This window comes from Phoenix dactylifera, chromosome 4, assembly GCF_051530095.1.
Source record: "Phoenix dactylifera cultivar Ajwa chromosome 4, Ajwa_hap1_PhDact_Kaust_v1.1, whole genome shotgun sequence".
NCBI classification, from domain to species: domain Eukaryota; kingdom Viridiplantae; phylum Streptophyta; class Magnoliopsida; order Arecales; family Arecaceae; genus Phoenix; species Phoenix dactylifera.
Genome location: NC_143193.1, coordinates 6,563,275 through 6,587,316, shown reverse-complemented (window position 1 = coordinate 6,587,316; position 24,042 = coordinate 6,563,275). Strand labels below are relative to the sequence as shown.

The 24,042-nt window shown below is 40.2% G+C and overlaps 1 protein-coding gene across 35 annotated transcripts in view; it reads right to left on the bottom strand.

Moving 5' to 3' along the window:
* Nucleotides 1–15,847: 15,847 nt before the first annotated feature.
* LOC120105337 (uncharacterized) overlaps nt 15,848–24,042 on the bottom strand; it is a 67,058-nt gene continuing 58,863 nt past the window's right edge. For 21 of the 35 annotated variants that reach the window (XR_016400186.1, XR_016400172.1, XR_016400176.1 and 18 more), the window contains 2 exons: nt 22,775–24,031; nt 18,757–22,689 (listed from right to left, as the gene is read on the bottom strand). Coding sequence is in view for 4 of the 35 variants with exons in the window: in XM_089930075.1 (XP_089786201.1) it covers nt 22,512–22,586; nt 22,666–22,694; nt 22,775–22,832 (162 nt within the window). In the remaining 31 variants the exon portion in view is untranslated. Of the gene's footprint in view, nt 18,622–18,756; nt 22,695–22,774; nt 24,032–24,042 lie in introns of those variants that run through there. The other 14 variants (XM_089930075.1, XM_089930076.1, XM_089930077.1 and 11 more) reach the window with 12 other exon arrangements.

The window sequence follows — 24,042 nt, the reverse complement described above, 5'->3', positions numbered from 1 at the left end:
GGACCCACATACTATATGTGGGACCCACATCCCGATCGCCCTCCAGGCCACCTCACCCCTTTGCATGCGTGACACGTGGCGGAGCAGGACACCTCTTTTGCTTGCATGTGTAACATGTGGCGGGCCTGGACACATCACACTCCTCCTGATATCATCCATGACCTCATTTGCCTCATGAGGTCATCCATGACATCACCCTCCAGGCCACCTCACCCCTTTGCATGTGTGACACGTGGCGGAGCAGGACACCTCTTTTTCTTGCATGTGTGACATGTGTCCTGGCAGGACCTTCACAGGACACCTCATAGGGACACCTCACCTTCTTCTTGGCCTATAAATAGGCCACCCCTCTTCCTTCTTCTTGACATGAAGAGCACCAAAGAAAGAGAGTGAGAGGAGAGAGTAGCTCTGAAGGTGAAAGCCGAAGGAGTTCTTGAGCTGTGAAGGTCCATCTTCTTCCTTCTTCTCCCTTTCAGCCAACCTTCTGCCTCCCTGCGAACTAGCACTCTCCGGAAAGCTGATCATTCCGGAGCTTTGCGTGAACGAGTCATCGAGGCCGGACGCTTGTGCGGCTGCGAAGCATCCTTAAAGGAACCTCCTTCTAAAGGTAAGAGATCTGATCTCTTTTATGGTTGAGACACAAATCACAAGAAGTTGTGATTTATGCATATTTATTTGATTCACACAATCCTCGGAATCTGAGGGCTTCGTGATATTTGGTGTCAAAGCAAAAGATTAGTGGAGACTATCCGATTTTCGGAAACTCTCACGCGTGATCGTGTGACGAAGCATGGCTCTCCACCCGGGGGCTCATATGATGAGTGCTTTGATAGGCACGCGCGGGTGTCACCCAATGTATTGGGACTGAGCTCGAGCCACATGTGATGTGTAGTTGAAGACTGTCTTCGACTGGTACCAGAGTCAAAATATCTAAAAATATCAAGCATGTTTTGGGTTAAAATGTTTAACCTGTTCTTTCCGCATAAAATTTTTGAAAATCAAGCTTAGCCCTCTACATGCACACCATCAATGGTATCAGAGACCGTCCAGGTTCTTTGTGATATCAAATATTTATGCAAGATGTGATCTTTTACATATGATGTAAACTGATTATGTTATTTCATTATGTTATTCATATGATGAATGAACATGTTTGTTTGCATGATTAACTTGAATCTTAAAAGTGTTTTAAGAATTTAAAGTTATGGAGCATGCAAAACAAAGATAAGACATGAATAATGCAATATACTTAATTATGAATTAAGTAATGATATAGATCCTAGACTTTAAATGTGATTTGAACGTCTAAGACATTGCATAATTCATGGGGTAATGGGTTAGCTAAAACAAATCCAATTGAGTTGGACTCAATGGTTGAAATCAAACTTGGTAGAGTAGTTGATCTAATCTAATTAAAGTTGTTTCTTAGATTGGGTTAAGATTACTCTTGATCTTTGCAATAGTTGTAGTTGATCAAGTCCATGTTTTTGATTAGACTAAATGGATGTTGATTTAGGCTTCGTGGTTGAGCTTGAGTTATGATATTGATCGAATTGAAATTGATAAACCAGTTGGTGTCAAAGGCAACTGTAATCAGTAGGTTTTTAATTGGGAGCTACTTGCTGGGTTTCGGTCCAGTCAAGTTAATGGCATACCCTTCCGCTGATCTCACTTACCTGGCCATCTTGGTGAATCTCTTTTGATCAGATCTCTGATTGACTCTAATTGACCCATGCCTGTAAGAAAATCAGTTGGACTGATTTAGGTGCACTGACTTGAATCTATTTCCTATGATACCTGACTTATGAAGTCAGTGGAAGGATTTGGATTGATTCAGCTTTTTATTATAAAAATCCTCTAAATTATTAGGTCCATAAAATGATATGGTTAATGGAGATGACCACGTCATAGCCTCCCATTAGTTGTGTGATAAATGAGTCCAATGCATCTATATACATTGGAGGCGCGTGCGCGCACTGGTGCGTATCGGCTATTGGAATTGTTATACAATAATGATGAGTCAGTTGCAACTATTGGAATGGGTGGTCCGGTTGGATACCGGCCAAAGTCGGGCTTGACCATCTATTAGATAGTTTGCATTGATTGCTACATGTTAATGGTTGGACCTAACCGGAACTTTCAGTAGTGTCGATATACGCCTGCTGAAGTGATTCCTGGGGCAAAATGATCACTGGAAGTTGTTTAGTTGAAACAATTTGTTATGAACCTACCTTTAAGTATATTTGGGTTGATACCGACCAAAGCCGGGCCCAGGTGTAGCCTATTGGATTCTAGTGCCCACTAAAGAATTAAGAGTAATTCTTCGGATTAGAGGTAGAGGCTCCTGATTCGTATAAAATAGTGGGAGGATCTTTAGACTAAAATCAATGTCTTTAGATTAATTGATTCATTTACTAATAAGGCCTTGGTTTTGTCCTTTATGCAGAAGTGTCCTCTTATAAGTTCCCCCTATCACTATTGGATAGTGATGAGCCGACTAGACCTTTGATTAAGAATCAGGCTAACTCGAGTGCTAATGAGAGAAATCAGCAAAGAGTTGCTGGTCAAGGTGGTTATATGATAACACCTTATAATTTCTCTGTATGTGATATTATGACTTGGGTATTGGATACTGGAAGTCCTTTTAATATCTGTAATACGTTGAAAGGACTGCAAGTCATTGAGAATTTTGGTAACAATGAGAAATTCCTAAATGTTGGAGATGGAAGAACTGTTCCAGTTCTAGCATTAGGTAATATTCAAATTGTTTCAAATTCTCACATAATTGCCCTTGGTGAATGTCACTATTGTCCTAGTTTCTTAATGAATGCCATTTCCGTTGGTCATTTGGCCTTAAACGGTTATGAAATTTGTATAAAGAAGGATTATTGTGATATCATTATGAATGGTGTTACAGTAATCAATGGACGATTAAACAATGGCATTTATGTATTGTTACAACCTGTTAGTGTAATGTACACTACAAGTAAACGCCTAGATCTGATGATGTCTCTGATATCTACCTTTGGCATTGTAGGCTAGGTCATATTAACAAGAACAGGATCAACAGGTTGGCCTCACTGGATATTTTAAATATTAATGATTATGAATCATTACCTACCTGTAAGTCTTATCTTCTTGGAAAGATGACCAAGTCGCCTTTTACTGGAAAAGGTATACCAACCGGTGCTGTATTAGGTCTTGTAAATTCGGATGTATGTGGATCTTTGAGCACTAGTGCAAGAGGTGGATACAGCTATTTCATTACATTTACCGATGACCTATCTCGGTATGGGTATGTGTTTCTTATGAAACACAAGTATGAATCATTTGAAATGTTCAAATTATACCGTAATGAAGTAGAGAAACAAACTGGACAGTGTATTAAGATACTTCGATCTGATTCAGGTGGTGAATACCTCTCCAGTGATTTCTTGACATATCTGGAGGAGAATGGGATTCTCTCTCAGTGGACCCCTCCCAGAACAATGCAGCATAATGGTGTGACTGAAAGGAGGAATCAGACTCTGTTGGACATGGTCTGGTCCATGATGGGGTTTACAGCTTTGCCCTTATCATTTTGGGGTTATGCACTTGAGATCGTTTGTTATATTCTTAATAGAGTTTTCAGTAAATCTGTAATTAAAACTCCATATGAGATATGGACCGGTCAAAAGCCTGTACTCTCTCACCTTAAAGTTTGGGGGTCTCCAGCCTACGTCCGTCATTTGAAAGCAGACAAACTGGAAGCTAGGTCGGAAGAATATCATTTTGTCGGCTACCCAAAAGAAACCAAAGGGTATTATTTCTACCAGGCTAATGAACAAAGGTTGTTCGTCAGCAATAGAGCTGTCTTCTTGGAGAAGAAATTTCTTGGTGAAAGAACGAACAGCTATAAGGTTGAGCTTGATGAAGTTCAACAGGTAGAGGATCAGACAACTAGAACTGAACCGTTAGAGTCTAATTTGATTGGATCAAACTCAGAACCCATTGAGGTTGCACCCGTTAGGCGATCGGGTAGAGTACCGCATCGACCGGATAGATACTACAGTTTTCTGGTCCAGGACGATGATCCCATTAGTCTCGATCAGAACGATGAGGATCCTGTCACCTATATGGATGCTATGCAAAGGTCTGACTCTGATAAATGGCTTGGAGCTATGGAATCGGAAATGGAGTCCATGAAGATCAACGATGTATGGACATTGGTTGCCCCACCCGACGGATTTAAACCCATAGGGTGTAAGTGGATTTTCAAACGAAAAAGAGGCGCAGATGGAAAGGTGGAAACCTATAAAGCCCGTCTGCTTGCCCAGGGATTTCGTCAGCATTATGGTATCGACTATGACGAAATATTTTCGCCTGTGGCAATGCTGAAATCCATTCGGATCATGCTTGCGATTGCGGCCCATCTGGACTTTGAGATCTGGCAGATGGATGTTAAAACTGCTTTTCTAAATGGAGATTTAGAGGAACAGGTGTATATGATACAGCCTGAAGGTTTTATTTCTGCAGATGAGTCTAAGGTGTGTAGGCTGCAAAAGTCCATATATGGACTAAAGCAGGCATCTCAGAGTTGGAACATTCGTTTTGACAGGGTTATCAAAACTTATGGCTTCGTTAAGAGCGAAGAGGAACCTTGCATATAGAAATGGGCTAATGGTATGGTAGTTTTATTTCTTGTATTATATGTGGATGATATTCTCCTAATAGGGAATGACATCGCTGCACTACAGGAAGTAAAAATATGGATTTCATCACAATTCTCCATGAAGAATTTGGGAGAAGCATCCTGCATCCTTGGGATAAAGATCTATAGAGATAGATCTAGGAGGTTGCTCGGTCTGTCCCAATCTATGTACATTGAAACCGTGCTAAAAAGGTTCAGCATGACGAATTTCAAGAAAGGCTATCTTCCGCTAGGTCATGGAATCACTCTTTCGAAAGGAGATTGTCCGACAACTCCTCAAGAAAGAGAGCGTATGAGTAAAATTCCATATGCCTCTGCTGTGGGATCTATTATGTATGCTATAACATGTACTAGACCAGATGTGGCATATTCACTAGGAGTAGTGAGTAGGTACCAATCTGACCCAGGAGAGAACCACTGGAAAGTTGCAAAGACTATCCTCAAGTATTTGAGAAATACTAAGGATAAGTGGCTGATCTATAGAGATTCTAACTTAAAACTTGTGGGATATACTGATTCCAGTTTCTAGTCAGATCGTGATGATAGCAAGAGTGTGTCTGGATTTGTTTTTACCCTGTATGGTGGGGCTATCTGTTGGAAGAGTTCCAAGCAGACTACTATAGCGGACTCTGTGTGCGAGACGGAGTACAATGCAGCATCAGATGCGGCGAAGGAAGCTGTGTGGCTGCAGAAGTTCATTGCTGAGCTCGGAGTTGCACCCTCCGCTGATGGACCAGTCCCACTATACTGTGATAGCACTGGGGCCATCGCTCAAGCTAAGGAACCAAAGGCACACCAGCGCACTAAGCACATTCTGCGCCGGTATCACTTTGTTTGTGAGATAGTAGAACGAGGTGACGTTGTTCTTCAAAAGATTGACAGGAAGGATAACTTAGCCGACCCCTTCACTAAGGCCCTCAATATAAAGGAGTTTGACCATCATTACTTGAAGATAGGTATACGATACTGTACTGATTGGCTTTGGGTCAAGTGGGATTGTTGGGAATTGTGTCCTAAATCCAATCAATTGTTGATTGTAAATGTATTTGAATCAATTATAAATAACATGGTATTTATTCATCACCAGAACATCTTCACAAACTCTGATGTGATGAAGTCCTTAGTACTGCTTTGTGTAATGAAATATGATTTTGTGATATATTATTAATAGGACGATAGTATTATCGGGCGTAGGTCATTGTGTATCATATTTGTTGGTTGTCTTCCAAACCAAAGAGTATATAGATACTAGTATGGTATACAGGTGAATGGTAGTGTACGTTCACTGAACGTGACCAATTAATGGACTCTCTTGTCAAGAGTTGTTCTGAGTGGATATGGGTATATGTATCCTTTAGACCTAAGATTGCAACCGGTGGCTTGCAAGCAACTCACTGTACTTTGGTGCCGAACTACCTAAATTTCTAATCCAGCGATGAAAGGTTTCTGGGTCCAGTCAAGTACTTGTGGTAGTCAGTTGCAGATCAAGATGGGATTGACCTCCCTTAGAAATAAGGGTGAATGCCTTCTGTTTTCAATTAAGTAGTACCCTGGCCAGGAAAAGTCAAATCACTATCACTTGAATTATTGAATTGAAACATATTTCTGGATGGATCGTTTCAGAGTAGACAGACTCTGAACCCACCCTGGGCATTTTCTAGTCAAGAGGATGAATTATGCGGTAACTATAGTCCATAGGTTCTAGAATGTTGCTTTGCATCTATTCGGCCTATCCGGTCGTCGGATCCCATTGCTAGATGGTTACTTCGATTAGTGCAGGAAGTGTTCTTGTACTACCAGCTTAGGTTCGAACCTGTGAGGTCACACACTTAGAAGTTTCTGGATTGATCAAATGGCTGATTGACGATTGAGAATCATTTAGAGATAAAATAGTCAATGTGATTGACTGATTGCCCTAAGAAATTGTTGCTTAGAGAAGTTAATTGGTGATTGAATCACTGATTAGACTCAATTTGATTGAGTAATAGAGATTGGGCTTGACCAAATTCAAATATGATTTGAAATTGGTAAAACCGTAACTGACACCAAAATTGGTTTGGTAAAAATATCTAATTTGCCCCCAACCAAATCAGATTTGGCTTGAGTCAAATTGAATTAAAATCAATTATGATCCTAGTATGACTAGGACTTCCTTCCCTATGTGGGACCCACATACTGTATGTGGGACCCACGTCTTGCTTAGGTGGGACTCACATACGGTATGTGGGACCCACGTCCTGCTTAGGTGGGACCCACATACTGTATGTGGGACCCACATCCCGATTGCCCTCCAGGCCACCTCATCCCTTTGCATGCATGACATGTGGCGGAGCAGGACACCTCTTTTGCTTGCATGCGTGACACGTGGCGGAGCAGGACACCTCTTTTGCTTGCATGTGTGACATGTGGCGGGCTTGGACACCTCACACTCCTCCTGATGTCATCCATGACCTCATCAGCCTCATGAGGTCATCCATGACATTACCCTCCAGGCCACCTCACCCCTTTGCATGCGTGACACGTGTCGGAGCAGGACTCCTCTTTTTCTTGCATGTGTGACATGTGTCCTGGCAAGGCACCCCACAGGACACCTCATAGCGACACCTCACCTTCTTCTTGGCCTATAAATAGGCCACCCCTCTTCCTTCTTCTTGACATGAAGAGCACCAGAGAAAGAGAGTGAGAGGAGAGAGTAGCTCTGAAGGTGAAAGCCCAAGAAGGAGTTCTTGAGCTGTGAAGGTCCATCTTCTTCCTTCTCCCTTTCAGCCAACCTTCTGCCTCCCTGCGAGCTAGCACTCCCAGGAAAGCTGATCATTCCGGAGCTTTGCGTGGACGAGTCATCGAGGCCGGACGCTTGTGCGGCTGCGAAGCATCCTGAAAGGAACCTCCTTCTAAAGGTAAGAGATCTGATCTCTTTTATGGTTGAGACATGATCTCAATCTTCAAATCACAAGAAGTTGTGATTTATGCATATTTATTTGATTCACACAATCCTCGGGGTCTGAGGGCTTTGTGATATTTGGTGTCAAAGCAAAGAATTAGTGGAGACTATCCGATTCTCAGAAACTCTCACGCGTGATCGTGTGACGAAGCGTGACTCTCCACCCAGGGGCTCATATGATGAGTGTTTTGATAGGCACGCGCGGGTGTCACCTATGTATTGGGACTGAACCGGCGCCACTTGTGACGTGCAGTTGAAAACTGTCTTCGACTGGTGCCAGAGTCAAAATATCTAAAAATATCAAGCATGTTTTGGGTTAAAATGTTTAACCCATTCTTTCCGCATAAAATTTTTGAAATTCATGCTTAGCCCTCTGCACGCACACCATCACCCGGGAGCATCCGAGGAAGGGAGGGGGAAGAGCCCCTCCCTTCTAATCCTAATCAAATTAGAATTTAGGTGGTCCTTGGTTCATTGAATCCTAATTTAAGTAGGACCCAATTAGTCTCCCTATTTGATTCACATGAATCCTAATCTAATTAGGAGTCATCTTTATCTATTTGACCAAAATTAATTAGGACTCTAGGAATTCTAATCCAATTAGGACTCATATAATTTTAGTCCTAATCCATTTAGGACTTTTAGGGATCCTACTCCAAGTAGGACTCTAATAATTTGAAGTCCTAATCTAATTAGAACTCTAGGAGTCCTTCAAGTAGGACTCTTGAACCTTATCAAATAAGATCGAGTCCAATTAATTAAGTCCAATTGATTCAATCAAATTGCAATTAATTCCTTCTTCAACTCACTAACTCTTAGTGGGTTAAACCAATTATCAATCAAATTGACAATTACGAACTATTGTGATTCCAAATCACAATCCAACCATTAAATCAATTAAATCCTCTATTGTGTGTGACCCCATAGGTTCTATTCTGTCTGATAGTGAGATATATTGTGATCCCTATCACAATATCATTGAAACTTCTTTCAATGGGTTGGAACAATTCAAACTCTTCTCATTCGGGTTCACTGATCATCAAGTGAATGCCTCTGAGTCTCACAATCCATCAGTAACACTTAGCAGCATGTAGTGGCAACCCAGCAGAATGGAATAGATAAACCTCTAGGTGCAGTTAGCGTATGATACAGTCCCTCTATCGTGGATCTCGACAGGATGGAGATCATGGATAATCCGTCAAACTCCATCATCTGTCATATGTAAAATTTATTCGACTCTAGTTCGAGATTGAAAAACTCTTTTTCCAAAAACTACCTTGGCCAAGGATTTACGAACTCAGTCTCATAAATCACATAGGATCTCTCCTAATCTATCAAGGTCGATAGATTCCATCTAGATGCACCCCTACTTCTACAATGAACCTACTGCAGTCAATCTGCACCACAAGGATCCAAATGGATAGGGCCCATGTTTATGTGCTCGTCAAACTACAGCAACCTCACTATGAATAACCGAAGCATCGCAGGTCAAACGACCATTCATACAATTGCAGCATTAAGTAAGTCACTGACGAGTAGATAGACATCCAAGTGACTACTTGCTTTGGTCACGCTCAGTACCCTTGTTCTCTAACAAGCACTTGCACAATCACTTCAGTATCCCCACACTATAGACTCAAGACTCATCCATTTGACTAACTGATCTGTGCACTAATCTCAGCGGATCGATCACCGTCCCTCGTGATGCATCCATCGATCAGGAGCAATTCAGAAATTAATCACCAATGACACATGCCTCAAATTCTCAACTTTTAAGAATATGCGTCATAATCTTATTAATTCCTTGGACAATTCATGGACACATAAGAACATGAATGAAAAGAAAGCTCATCCTAATAAATTCATTATTAGGTCAAGTATAAAATTATGTCCCAGAACAAAATAATGTGTCAGCCAAATTGGCTTCTAGGGCATACTTCTAACAATTATATCCTAAAAGTCAATCGTTAGCCTGTTGATGATTGAATTTGTATATCAATTGATTAATTAATAAAATGTTATTTGGTATTATTCATCATTTTATTTATACATTTTCAAATGAATTCTTGTTATGTGATGAAGTCCTTAAGACTCTTTTATGATAAAGGAGGATTTATCTACGAGTCCTTAAAATAATTTACAACCAAATGATGTGCTGTTACTAAGACGACAGTATTATCAAGACTAGGTCGTTGTATGCCATATACGTTGGTTGTCCTCTTAACCAAGAAGTGTAGAGACACTAATATATCACACAGATGAAGTATCGGAGTACACTTTACTAAATATGACCATTCCGGAATGCTCTACTGTCGAGAGATGTTTCGAGTGGATATGGGTATATATGTCCCTCAGACCTGATTAGCAAACAACTCACTATACTTTAGTATCGGACTAGCTGAATTTCTAATTCAGGGATGGAAGGTTACTAAATGCAGTCAAGTACTTGCGAAGTCGGTGTGTAAGTCAAGATGGAATTGACCCCTTCTAGTGATAGGAGATAATACCCTTGCGTTCAACTTAGCATAACCTTGGCCAGGATAACCCTTGTTAGGAGTCACAGGATTTCTAAAGTTGAATCACAGAGTGAATGTACTATTATAGAGTTGCAGAACTCTGATGTCATCCTGGCATTAGAAGTCATAAGGATGAATTATACGGTAACCATAGTCCAGGGTTCCAAAATATTGCTTCGCATATATTCGGCCTATCCGGACGTCGGGTACCATTGCTATATGGTCACATCGATTAGTATAGGAAGTTGTTCCTGTGCTACCGGCTTAGGTTCGAACTTATGGGGTCACACGCATAGAAGTTTTCAAGGTTGATCATAAAGGCTGATGGACGATTAAGAACCATCCAAGGACAATTTGATTAATTCGATTGACAAATTATCCAAAGTAAAATGTTGCTATAAAATAATTAAAGTAATTATTTGAAGATTTATTAGCAATTAGATTGCTAATGAACTCAATTTGATTGAGTAATTGGAATCGGAATGAGCCAAATTGAATTGGATTCAATTTGGGCTTCATCAGGGTTTGACCTAATCGGATTAAGTTGAACCCTAGAGGATTGTGCTTAATCAGGGTTTGACCTAATTAGATTAGGTTCAACCCAAGGAGATTGAGCTTGCCTTATTGATGGGACTTAACACAATTGGATTGGGTTTGATACGAATCGTTCGAACCTCAAAGTCCACATATCACTGTCTCAAGCATGGCGCCATGATTGAACTAATCTTAATGAGATTAAGATTTAAATTCAAACTAATGGCGCATGGGACATGTGGCAAATATCAAGAAGCTTCATCTGATGGGGCGACATGAAGGGATGAGATCATGAAAAGTTTTGGTAAGATCAAATCTTTTCACTTCATGGCGCCATGACACATGTCATGCACCCCACTCGCCCACTTCCCTTTGAGTTTGAATTTTGAATTCAAACTCCACCCACCTCCCAATGGTTCTCTAACTAATCTAATTGTAGGCGTGGGAAGTGGAGGAGAATGTGGAATGGGGCAACAATAAGAAGGTGTCTTCTTAGGGGTGTCACACACACAAAAACAAGATGTATTTGCATTCCATTTTCGTCCTAAGGTTTTAGGGTCCCTTGAGAAGTGTTCTTGGGTGGCGCATCCCTTGCTGATTTCAGAGGCGGTGAAGTTTTCTTCCTCTTCTCCAAATCCTCCATCTTCTTCCTTCCTGAAGCATCAAGTGTTGGTGACTTCAAGAACAAGAAAGATCTTCAGCCAAAACAGTGTTCTGCGCTAGCTAGCACTCCCGCAGAAACAAGATCAATCCGGAGCTTCGCGTGCATCATCTGTAGAGGCCAGACGATTGTGTGGCTGCGAAGCTCGAGCATCAGATCCATTTGTCTCTGTTTTCATAAAGGTATGAATCTAGAGGTAATTGTGTGCTAATATTTGATAGGGTGCAATTCTCCGAGGTTCATACCTCTATTGGGGCTCCTCACGGAGTGATCTCCAGATCTTATTTAATGGGCATTCGGAGATTGATTGACACATTCAGAGATTAGTTGAATCTAACTTAGTTAAGTTTAGAACTTAACTAGGGTTGTTCCTTTCAAAACTTATGTTAATCATGCATGGTTGTTTTTGCATAATTGTTTAAACGGTCCTTATATTTGAGATATGATCTCTTTTGCATGTTAGAATTAAAATGTTTAATTCGATCTTTTCGCTGCATTTTCAAAATATAAGAACTACGTATGGCTTGATCTTCCTTTTGAAGGGGTACGTAGGCAACCTGCATAGGTGCAACCACGGGTTTTGGAAAAGTTTTTTTTTTTTTTATTTTCAGCATGCAACCACTTGTAGATCCTTGCAATGGCATCAGAGCCAGGTTCTCTATTTAAACTTTTATGTTTTAAAACTTGTTTATCTTCTTGTAAAGTAATCTAATAGATCAATCATAGAGGCCGTCCGGTCATAGGAGAAAGAAGGGATCATCACCCTCTTTTCCATTCGATGGGATCTCCTATGGCGTGTAGGGATGCTATTGAATTCGATCTTTAAAGATGAACCACAAAAGGTTGATTAAAATCAATTTTAATGATTGCAATTAAATCTGTAATCATGAATATGTTTAAATTAGATCTAAAGTAGTTTTATGAATGATTTAGTTGTTGTTTATGCATGATTAATTAGATCTGAAAAATTGGATGCATGTGATGTATATTCATGTTAGTATATTTGATATAGAGAACATGAATAAATCTGAAATCATAAACTTGTATAGATTAGATCTAAATGAAATTTATGATTCATTTATTTTCTGATTTTGTATAACAAATCAAATCTGAAAACAAATGCATATGATGTATGTTGTTTAAGTTAATTCATATTAGTTTGTCTATGTGATATGTGAACATAATCGTCTAAGATTTAAATATGAATTAAATCTAAATTAAACATGATTAATTGCAAATCTTAGATCTAAAAATAAGTTTTAAAAACTGAAACTTTGTAATTAATATGTAATTAAGAATAATGCAATGATCTGAATTTTCATAAACTTACACTTAATTAAGTGATGGTATAGCCACGGGTTTTGAAAAGTTTTTTTATTTAATTTTCAGCATGCAACCACTTGTAGATCTTTGCATCTTCCTTGCCTTGCTTCTATGGAAGAAGAGGAAGAAGAAGCCCTCTTGTTGCCGTGAAGAAGGAGGAAGAAGCTTGGGCGTGGGAAGGAAAGAACCCCTTATTTTCTTGGCGTGTTGGCTCTTCTCGTTTCTCTTCTCACGCTTCAATACCACCTTGGAAGAGGAAGAATACTTCCTCCTTGTTGCCGTGGGAGAAGAGAAGGAGAGGGAGAGCGAGAGGGAGGAGGCGTGGAGAAGAAGAGGCTTCCAATGCCTTCACACACCTCCAATGCCCCTTATTTATAATAGGTAGCTTAGGGTTTATCATGACAAGAGATAAACTTTACCTTTGCCGCCCACCCTTGGATTAATGCCAAATATCCATGGTGCATGATCAAGTGGATTAGAATCCACTTAGATGGCACCTCAAATCAATGCATGACATATATCCTTGGATCTAGAGATTTGAGCCTAATAACATTGGGCTTGGACCTTTTTCATGGCGCCATGGTTGAGTCCTAATCAATTAGGACTTGTCTCTTAATTAGGCTAACTCCTAATCATATTAGGAGAATTAGATGGGGCGCCATGCATCATACGATGCCATGTGGGCTTTAGAGTCCGCATAGTGTGAACACGACTTCATGCATTTTCATCCTACGATGCCATGTGGCCTTTAAAATTCGCATAGTGTGAACACGACTTATGGCATATACCCTGATCTAATCAAGGTTGACCCAATCATGACCCAAACTCAATTTGGGTCGAACCCAATTTGATTTGGCTCATCAAATCAACCCAATTGCAATCCAATTGCAATTAATTCCACTTAATTCTTCTTCCATTAACTAACAAACACTTAGTGGGTTAATTCAATCATCAATCATATTGATAATTGACACCAATTGTGATTCAATCACAATTATAATGGTTTGACTAATCAAATTCTCTATGTGTGTGTGACCCCGTAGGTTCCATTCTGTTTGGTAGTGAGACATATTGAGATCCCTATCTCAATATCACTGAAACTCTTTTCAATGGACTGAAACAATTTCAATTCTACTCTTAGGATTCACTAATCACCAAGTGAATGCATTCGAGTCTCACAATTCACTAGTGACACCTAGCAGTATGTGGTGGCAACCTAGCAGAATGAAATGTCTGAAGCTCTAGGTGCATTTAGCGTATGATACAGTCCATCTATCATAGATTCTGACAGGATGGAGATTATGGATAACTTGTTAAACCACATCGTCCGTCATATGTCAAATTTATTCGACTTTCAGTTCGAGATATACAAAACTCTTCAAAATACCTGGCCAGAAATTTATCGAACTTAGTCTCATAAATTACATAGGATCACTCCTAATCTATCAAGGTCGATAGATCCCATCTAGATGCAACCCCATTCCAAAATGAACCTATTGCAGCCAATCCACACCACAAAGACCCAAATGGCTAGGGCCCAAGTTTACATACTCGTCAAACTACAGCAACCTCATAGTGAATGGCTGAAGCATCGCAGGTCAAAAGACCAGTCATATAACTACAGTATAAGTGGTAACTAACAAGTAGATAGACATCCATGTGACTACTTTTTTGATCACGCTCAGTACACTTATTCTCTAACAAGTACTTGTACAATCACTCCAGTGTTCCTATACTGTGGACTCGAGACTCATCCATCTGACTAAGTGATATATGCACTAATCTCAATGGATCGATCAATGTTCCTCGTAATGGATCCATCGATCAAAAGCATTTAGAAATTAATCCCTAATGACACATGCCTCAAATTCTCAACTCCTTTAGAATATGTGTCATCATCTTATTAATTTCTTGGATGATTCATGGATATATACAAACATGAATGAATAATAAATTGCCCAATCTTATTAATTAATAATAGTCAAATTACAAATTTATATCTAGATTACAAATATGCATCAGCCACATTGGCTTCTAGGGCTTTCTTCTAACATGGACCTATGCCCGCATGCCCAGGTCTCTTGTGTCCGGCTTGGGTTGGATCCAACCTCCTCTGGGCACGACTGGTGCCTGCTCATCTCCCTCCCGTCCGGTGCCCCTCCTTGGTCAGCTGCCACCCGCGGCGGTAGCCCTTGCATGGTTGCCCCGTCGCGTGCCGGCGCTCCTCGTCGTGTGCCGGGGTCTATTGAGGCCCTCTGCCTGTCGGCGCCACCTCCTCCACCGCCGCCCGCCCGACCATCTGCTTGGAAAGACCTGTGGCACAGCGGTCGCAGGGTCGAAGGGCTTCGCAAGTGCCTGGGCCGACCCGTGGTCACCTGGCCAGTTGGCCCCGCATCTCCTCGTTGGGCTCCTGGCCTAGTGAAACCCGTTTCACTGAGCCAAGCCCACTTCTCAAGCCCGCTGGAACTGGGCCCTCCTTGCCGCCATGGGCTTAGGCCTAGCCTGCGCCACCCTGCTCCTCAAGTTGGCCCATTGGGGCGTTCAGGCCCGCGACCGCAGCTCGGAATGAGGTTCGGGCCTAGGCCTAGCCCCCGAGTTTGGGCTCGGTCACCGTTCGGCCGAGTGCGACCCGAAGTCAACTCAGGCTAAGTCGCAGGCTAACTTCTTAGGCTTCTGCCAGCCCTCGAAGTTCGGCAAAGACTCGGGCGCCGACGACCACTCCTTGGCCGGACTCAGCACCGAGTCAGTGGCGACTGGCCCCGGGCCAACTTGGTAGCGATCTCAGTCATCTTCATCCGCGCGCCAACCCTAGCGTCGCCGCCCCGTTGCACCCGAGCTCGAGTTGTTTCCATCCATGGGACAAAAACCGTTGGCCCCTGCCCTATTGATCCACTTGTCGCCCACTCCGAAACTCCACCTGACTCGCCGGCAGCTGTCGGATCCAATTTCTTCTCCAACCCATGGAGCCGGCATTCGCTCACGCATGCCCGATGTGGGTGCAGAGGAAGCAGAGACTTGGCAGGTCTTCATTGAAGGCCTGCCAAAATCTCTTCAAGCTTTCCTGGACAAAAGAACTAAGTAACAAGGGCTTACCGGCCTCGAACTCCACTCGCACCCGGGCGTACCCAATCTGCCACCCACTCATTGGAGAAGCTGTCAAGCTCCACCGGCCGCCCCGCCACCGCCACGATCTCGAAGATGGAGGCGCTATCCCAAATTTTCAGGGGAGACCTGGTAGCCTAGCCCAGACCACTATCTGGCTCACAATCTGGGTTCCCGGGGTGAAATCAGCCTCCCACTCCATCGTTACAAGCTAGGCCCGCCACCACCTATGGGCCGGTCACCAGCACCGTCGCACGCTCCTCTCCGATCCCAAACCGGATCATCATGAGGCCCTCCACCATTGGGACGACATCCACCGGGTGCTAGAGTTTGGCCTGCCTCTGATCTCCTGAGCCACCAGTTCCGGCGGCAGATGCCTCCCCAGACTCCTTGCGATCACCGCCTTCTCCTCCCATTCCGACCTCGCCCACTCCAATCACTCCATCGACACCATTGCCACCCGTGAGAAGCAGGATTCAAGCGCCGCCAGTTCCACCTCGGAGATTTGGTGGGGGGGGGGCGTCTCCGATCTTCGCTCAGCCCCCTGAGCTAGCTCGAACCACAGGGGGGGCCGGTCCAACCCGACGACCGCCCAGCCTGACGGCCCCAGACCCCTCCAGTTGTTTTGTTGCTACTGGGGGCTGCCGTGGGCAACCATGAAGTGTTCGGCATAGCTAAAGCTGCTTGTTTAGCCATATCAATAGAGGATCATAAATAATAAAATTTCCAATGGAGCAGCAATGAAAGGCGTCATGTATCAAGAAAGAAGAGGAAGAGAGTTTGGAAAGGAGGAAGAAGAAGGAAAGAAAAAAAGAAAAGAAAAAAAAAGGAGTCCGCGCGCGGGGCAGCGCACCAACGAGCAAAAAATCGCTCGCGCTCGCACGTGATTCCTTGTGCAGGAAACCGCGCCCGCACGCGGTTCCAAGTGCTCGCGTGCGATTCTCCATATAGGGCAGCTAGCCCATGCAGCACCACGTGTGGGCACGAACCCACGCAGCCCCGTGTGGGCATTTAATGCCACATAGTGATATTTAAAGACACTTTGTGAATAAAACGCATCCGCGCGCGCGTATGTCGTAGACGCGCGGTTATTTAATGCCACAGAGTGGAATTTAAAAACACTCTGTGTAAAACAAATCCACGCACGCATGTCGCGGAATATTTCTTTTTCTCGGTTGGCCAGAACTGGTACTGAACCAGTACCGGTACATCGGTTTGGTCGGTTCTGTGTACCTTGACCTCATGGTATGTTGTACATGACATCTATTAGTTGTGTAAACCCTCTGAGTTCGTGAGATGACAATATAAAGAGAGTTCCCACGTGCACTGTAAAGTTCATAGAATGGACATTTTGAGGATCAATCAAAGAGAAAGCATAACATCAAAGCTACGCAATAGCAGTGCGGCATACTAGTATTAACGTTGCTGTCAATATGAAGTTCATCATCACGTATGCTTTCTGTGGCTTCTGCTAAACTGATATGAGAATTTTAGAGAGCCAAATACAGCCAAGAAAATAAACAAGGCAAAGATATGAGCACTTACTTTATTAAGTATATTTGCATCAGCCCCAGCTTTCAGTAAGCATTTAATAATCTCAGTCAAGCCACCATGAGCTGCCAATCCTAAGGGAGTTACTCCAATGGAAATATTACCATTCACATCAGCGCCCGCATACATGAACAGAAATACATAATATATTGTTTAGAAGAATTCTTCGCATCTCAGAAGTTTGAGGTCTCTTTGCTCTCTCTGATAAATTTTGTTTTTTGTAGTCCATCTACATTTTATAATTTGTTTGAGAAATTTCATGAGCAAAGATATTTCATTGACGATTCTTTTATAGGGCTTCTCTGAGACACCTGATTAGAAAGCAGGCTGCTGCAAGGCCAAAGGTGTAAAATTCTCCAATTTTTTTTCAATGAAAATCTTAAGAATAGCAGATCATCTTATGAATTCCTTCATTTCCTGAAGTTCTTTGTGGTCACTCCTAATTAAGTGAACATTATGGTCAATTAGATGATGAAAGATCCAGGCTTACTTTCAAATAATCATCTTCATGCTGTTTAGATAGGTAATATCAAAGCACAATGGATCAGCAAAGAACTTCCATTCTGCTACATGGTGGACATTTTCTTTCTAGGCCTTAAATATCAATCAGAAGAAATGAAGATGAGATAGTACACGCAAAAGTAGACGTAGCAAAAGGAATTAATTTGCAAATTCTGGAACTGGTGAGTGATTACTGAATGTCATCCAGATTTGTCTAAACAAAATTTGCTGGATATATCATCTGTCAAAATCCATGAAGCCTGCAATCCAGCGTCAGCAAGAAATTTCATAGAAACAAACAATGATCCCGATCAATGGTAGATGATTTTTTAATTATACCTCAGTCAAAAACCAGAAATGTGCTCACTATGAGATATTAAAGCACATATGGCCAACAAACTTGTTTAACTCGATCAGCTCCTCCATGCATTGCAGTGAGCCAGCAAGAACAGACATCGTCAATGGTGTAAAGCCATTGGACAAAAACTTCTTGGGATGGAAATATAGAAGCAAGTTGAAGTAAAAAAAAAAAATTGACTAATACCTCCAACAAAACTAAAATATAACAAAGATCTTGTGTTGTAGATTAATGTGTAAGGTACAAGAACTACACCATGCTGTATATATCGTGTCCTTCCATATAACTAATTACATATGTAATAGCAAAAACAGGCAAGAAGGTAACAGAAGTAAGTCCCAAAGAGAAATTATCTCATAGGACAAAAAAATACCATATCTGATCCAAAAAGCTTACCAGAACTTCTTTCTGTTTAGGCAAGTTTGATATCATCACTGCAAAGATCTATAAAAAGAGTAGAATAATGAATTAGGTAAATGAAGAAGAATAAATTGAGGAGGCTTGTGATGGCTCATCTAAGAATTTTAGTGAAAGGTCTGATACTTCATTTAATTTAAAAAAATACAAGAATATCAGTTGTACCTTCATGAATTTGTCATTCTCATTATGTTGAGCTGAAAAGAAGAAAGAAAAGAGGGAAAAAAGGAAAAGAAATCAAAAACCTTGAGTTGAATTATTAAAATCATCTGCCACCGATTGAATGAATAAACCTATCCCACTAAACTTGTATTGGATTCCATAAAAGGGTAGGAGATATATCCAATCAAAACATGAATTTAAGTTAATTCCATTGGGCCAAATTAAGAAATCCATGTTAAAGTCATAGCCAACATAGTTGTTTGCTGAATCAGACCCAAAAATTGTTCCAAATATGTTCAATCATCTTGTATGTCAACCTTCCTGTTCTCTTGAGCTTTAACAGACAAAAAAGTATGAAACTTGCCCCCAACCTCAGATGTTGTATGCGTTCATCCATGTTGACCTGCTATGAAGGACCACACTTTTCTGCAAATGACCCACAAACTATAAATTTGCCACAGACCTTCATGTTTCATCTCTAGGTTCCAAATATTATAACTTGTAAGCACTTGGATACAACTTGATTTTCATATTCAATCTCTAGACAACAACACTGCCATCAATTACAGGAGAACACTGACCCCAAAAAGAATACTAGCACCAAAAATGCTATTTTGGAAAGCCAACTTCCTTCTGTTGCCAACTCTAAACTACAATTCATTTGCCTTCATCCACCTCAATTTCAATGCGCTTAATTGACCTTCTCAGACTATAGCTTTAACCCAACTTTAGGACTTGGAGTACGTGTGAAAATTGAAAGCTACCTCAGTTGTGAAGAAGACTATTTCCCAGCATGGAGAAGGATGAAGGTTTAAAGCATTAAATTGCATTTTCAAGGAAAGAGACAATGATGGAGAAGTAAGATGTGGTGACAAACAATTTGTGAAAACTGGTGGCAGAGTAGGAAAATTTTGCCAAGTTATTTCATCTAGTTTGCTTGAGTTCTCCATTTTTTATCTATTTATACAGTCATATATACATCTATGTGGACATACAAACACATATTCATGATACAATACACAATATAGATCAATCCAATTACACACTTGTTCTATCATGAGCATTGATTGAAGTCTTAAGATCCTCAGTTAAAAAAAAATGATGTATCCCCCATTCATTCCATACATCTACAGACACTGATGTCTCCCTGAGTCATATGAGAAATATGCTGCTTATAAGCATATAAATTTAGATGATTCAAACTAGAGGTAGTGATAAAGTCCACATAATAAGCAAAAGAATTTTGACCATGGAAACGAACATCAGACATATTGATGATAATGAAACATAGAACATTACATCTGCTTTGTGATTCAACAAAATTTTTGTACTAGATTCTTGTCCACAACCAGCAGCCACATGCAGAGGATTCATTCCACAAGAGTGTTCCAGGCCCACATGTATTTGTCTTGAAATAAGCAAGCATAAAAAGTCACATTATGCTAAGAAGATACAAGAACAAAAAAATCAAAGGGAGAAACGCCTTAATATTACCTAACGCCAAGGCATAATCCTATGCAGCAAGTATAGCATAAGTATATTTTCACTCAAATAATGAAGTTTGGAGTATATACGAAGTATATTATATTTTTTTTTCTGAAAGTTTCAAATTTGTAATAGACAATGTAAATATTATGGCATGATTGAATTATGTGATCAACAAACATGACTGAACTCACATAAGTAAAACTCATGTTGAGAAAAGATTTTTAATAGTTTCAGCTGTCACTTTATGCATTACGAAGTGCATCGTGCTTGATGTAGTTGGTACTAACAAAATGACCTCCACAATGATATGCAGAAACATAAGAATCCACTATACAAATATGTCTATTATTTACTTTTATTGGGCAAAATATAAGTTCCTAGAAAGCCATTCCTTAGAAAGCAGAAAGAAAGTTGTGCTTAAGTTGAGATTACTCATTCTAGAAGATTTTAGGTGCTAATACAATTGAGATTCGACTTTCTTCGAGCTTAATTGCGGCAACTAGGCAGAAATGTATGTTTTGACAAAGCCTCACTGAAAAGATCAAGATGCACTTTACTTGGAATAAGAGAACAGAGATAAAATATAAGTGGACCTGCATGACCAAAGTAATTTAGAAAGTTAAACAGTCGATTCATATGGTATAACAAAATCAACCCCCACATGCAAATAGATATTTCAAGGCACTTAGGAAGATAATGTCGGTTGACTAACATGTTGTTGTTAGTTATTTGAAGTTTTGCAAGTAAATAGTAGAATTTAGTTTCAGAAATGTTTATAAGGGTTGCAATCCTTCAACCGATTGGCCAACATGGGATCACATTAGCACGTTTCGATATGGCAACAGCAGGTTTGGGTCATAAACAAATTGGACCAGCTAACCAGTTCAGCAAATGGGCAGTTTTCAAGTTTATAGACTGGACCTGCTTGATGTGAATCGACCCATTTAATGAGTAGGTTAGGTAGTTATGACCCAAACTTGAATGTGATTCTACACCAACATGCTTAACTGTGTGTGGACACTAACTACTATATACAAAAAGTTGCACATATGGAATATCATGTATAGCGACAGATTCAATACATGTTAAATTAGTGGGTTGACATTGGTCAATAGATTAATTGGGTAAGTATCAGACTAAGTATGCTAGATTTGATATAAGTGTGTCATGGTAGGTTAACAGGTTAGCCATTGCATCGTGGACCCAATCTGGCCTGATGTATAATTCTATCAATAAAGCAATCTTGGCTGTTTGGTAGAAAAAGCTTTTCTTCCCTTCATTATCCATTTTTCTTAATGTTTCAGGCTTTCAGCATTCTAAATCTAGAAGAATATATTTTCACAAGTCAAATATTATTTATGATATATTATTCAACATGTAGAACTATAGGTAGCCCTTAGAATGTAAATATAATATTATATTAACTGCCAAGGTACAAACTTCAATGCTTCATGAACTGTTGTGACATTTTCAAGAAAAATTTTATATCAAAAAACTGCTTAACCATCTAATGTTAAATCTTTAGTTTTTTCCAGTTGGTTCCAAGCATGAGGCTGTTGGGCTTGCTTTCTTAAAATATCAACCCCCCGTGGCCAACTTTGTTTTTTTTTTTTTGCAATTGAGCCTATCTTTCAGTCCCCACACATGTAATGAACATCTTTTGTATATACAATACCAAACCTTTGGCCATGGCTAATTCTCATGATAGTCTGATGTGCTTTGCAAAATTAACGTTCAGCTGCTAAATAGACAGCATTTGAATAAAAATCTCAGATAAAGATCAAATAAATACATGCATATGCATGTAAACATATAGCAAATACAAACCTATGCATGTAAACATATAGCTGTAGATATGCACAAATAAAACATGCACATGCATGTGTATGTTGTATGTCGCAAGTATGCACGTACATGGATGTGTCCCCACATTCATAACTCCAAAAAAGCAGCTTTGCATTCTTAATAAAATTTGAATTTTAAGATAATCATATTAATTTCTAGTATAGATCCTAAGATTTATACTAATTGAGGCATGTGCATTCAACTCATCCACCTGCTTGTTCTTTCACCAATTTACCTTAGTTGTACAAGTAATCTGATCAAATTATTAATGGCAAATGAAGCATAAGTAGCTAGATTTTTGTAAAATATTTACTGAATATCCACCATTCATACACTTAACAAGTTAGTAAATGCATGTCTGAAATTTGTATGTAAAATTTTCTTTACCTTTCTTCTTGATTGTGTTGGTGTTCCTCTTTTTCCTATCCTTTTATATTCCCGATCTCCTTGCTCTTTCTTCTCTTCGTCCCCCATCCATTATTTACATAATTTTCATCCTATATCAATCCAAAAGATCTGCTGCATCTATGAGAACCAAGATTAAGTGCATGTGATTCAGGTTTGACTTCCTTGTACCTTCAAGAGGTAGTTGTCCATCTCCTGCACTATTATATAAGAAATTCAGTATGCATGCCATCTCTATACAAGCTATGTTAAACAATAAGTTATAATTAACAGTTGTTACCAAAGAAGCAATATCTGCCACAGGTTCTGGCGTCTGTATCAAACCACTTGTCTGTACTCTTCACCAGACATTTTATTTAGAACAAGATTTTAAAGCAAGTGTCAGCTTTAAATCTGCAAAATTAAATAAATTCAAAGGACCAATATCTTTTACTCCACTAATCATTCTTTCTAAATAAACTTCCTGGAAACCTAGATGTGAAGCCTATAACGAAAATAGACATAATTGCAGTTTAGGCAACTTGAACGATCATTAAAAGGAAAAGAGGAGAAAATATCATGTCAACATGAAGACCACAATTAAAGAGAATCAAGATGCAATATTACTGCTTCTGAGACAACACTACAAGTACAACAGGCCAAAACAAAGCCTGGGGCTAAATACACAACATAAAGCTTCTTGTTGAACAGTTCATCAATAATTATATAACTGCACAATTAGAATCATTGCCACTAGTATTATGCATTGTAAGACCACTGATAATTTAAGTGATGAATGTGATCAAGATTATAGCAGAAAAATAAGTTCAAGAGATGGATGGAAATTTCCAACGAACAACTATTTTAAGTGATTGCTATAGCTAACGTCCACCAAACTATGGATGGAAAAAAAAAATCACATGTACACGACAAAAGGAATTATATCTAAGAATCTATCAACTTAAGTAAGCATATAGAAAAAAGAAAGCCTATGATGCATATGAAAATAAAATCTGCAAAGTTAAATACCCCTTTTAATTTCCATAACGAGTATTTCACCAAGACCATGAAGAAAAATTCAAAAACCTTTTTCCATGGCATGGTGCAGAGGAGTTATCCCCGATTTATTCTGTATAGCAAGATTGGCGCCATGATGAAAAAGATAGGTGGCGGTCTCGTGCTTTCCATGCAAAGTTGTAGGTAAATTGGAGTTTCATCTGAAAAAGGAGGATTATTGAAAAAAAAATGCAAAGTTCAGAAAAGCGAGTTCTTGAGCACGCAAGAATTCGCATCATGATAACAAGCAATCGTATACCAAAAGATCAAATCAATAATACAAAATTTTCCGCTCAAGAAGACGAAGGAAGAAAAGGAGGAAGAAGAAAACCTTTGTCGGACAGAGAGTTAATGTCGAGTTTGATCTCCTCAACCAAATACTTGCACACTTCCTTTTGCCCATCGATGGCAGCTAAATGGAAAGCTCCGCAGCCAAGCTCGTTCTCCACATCTCTGACGGTTGCGACTGAATCCCTTCCATCATCGAGCATTCCTGCCGCCTCTGCATCAGAA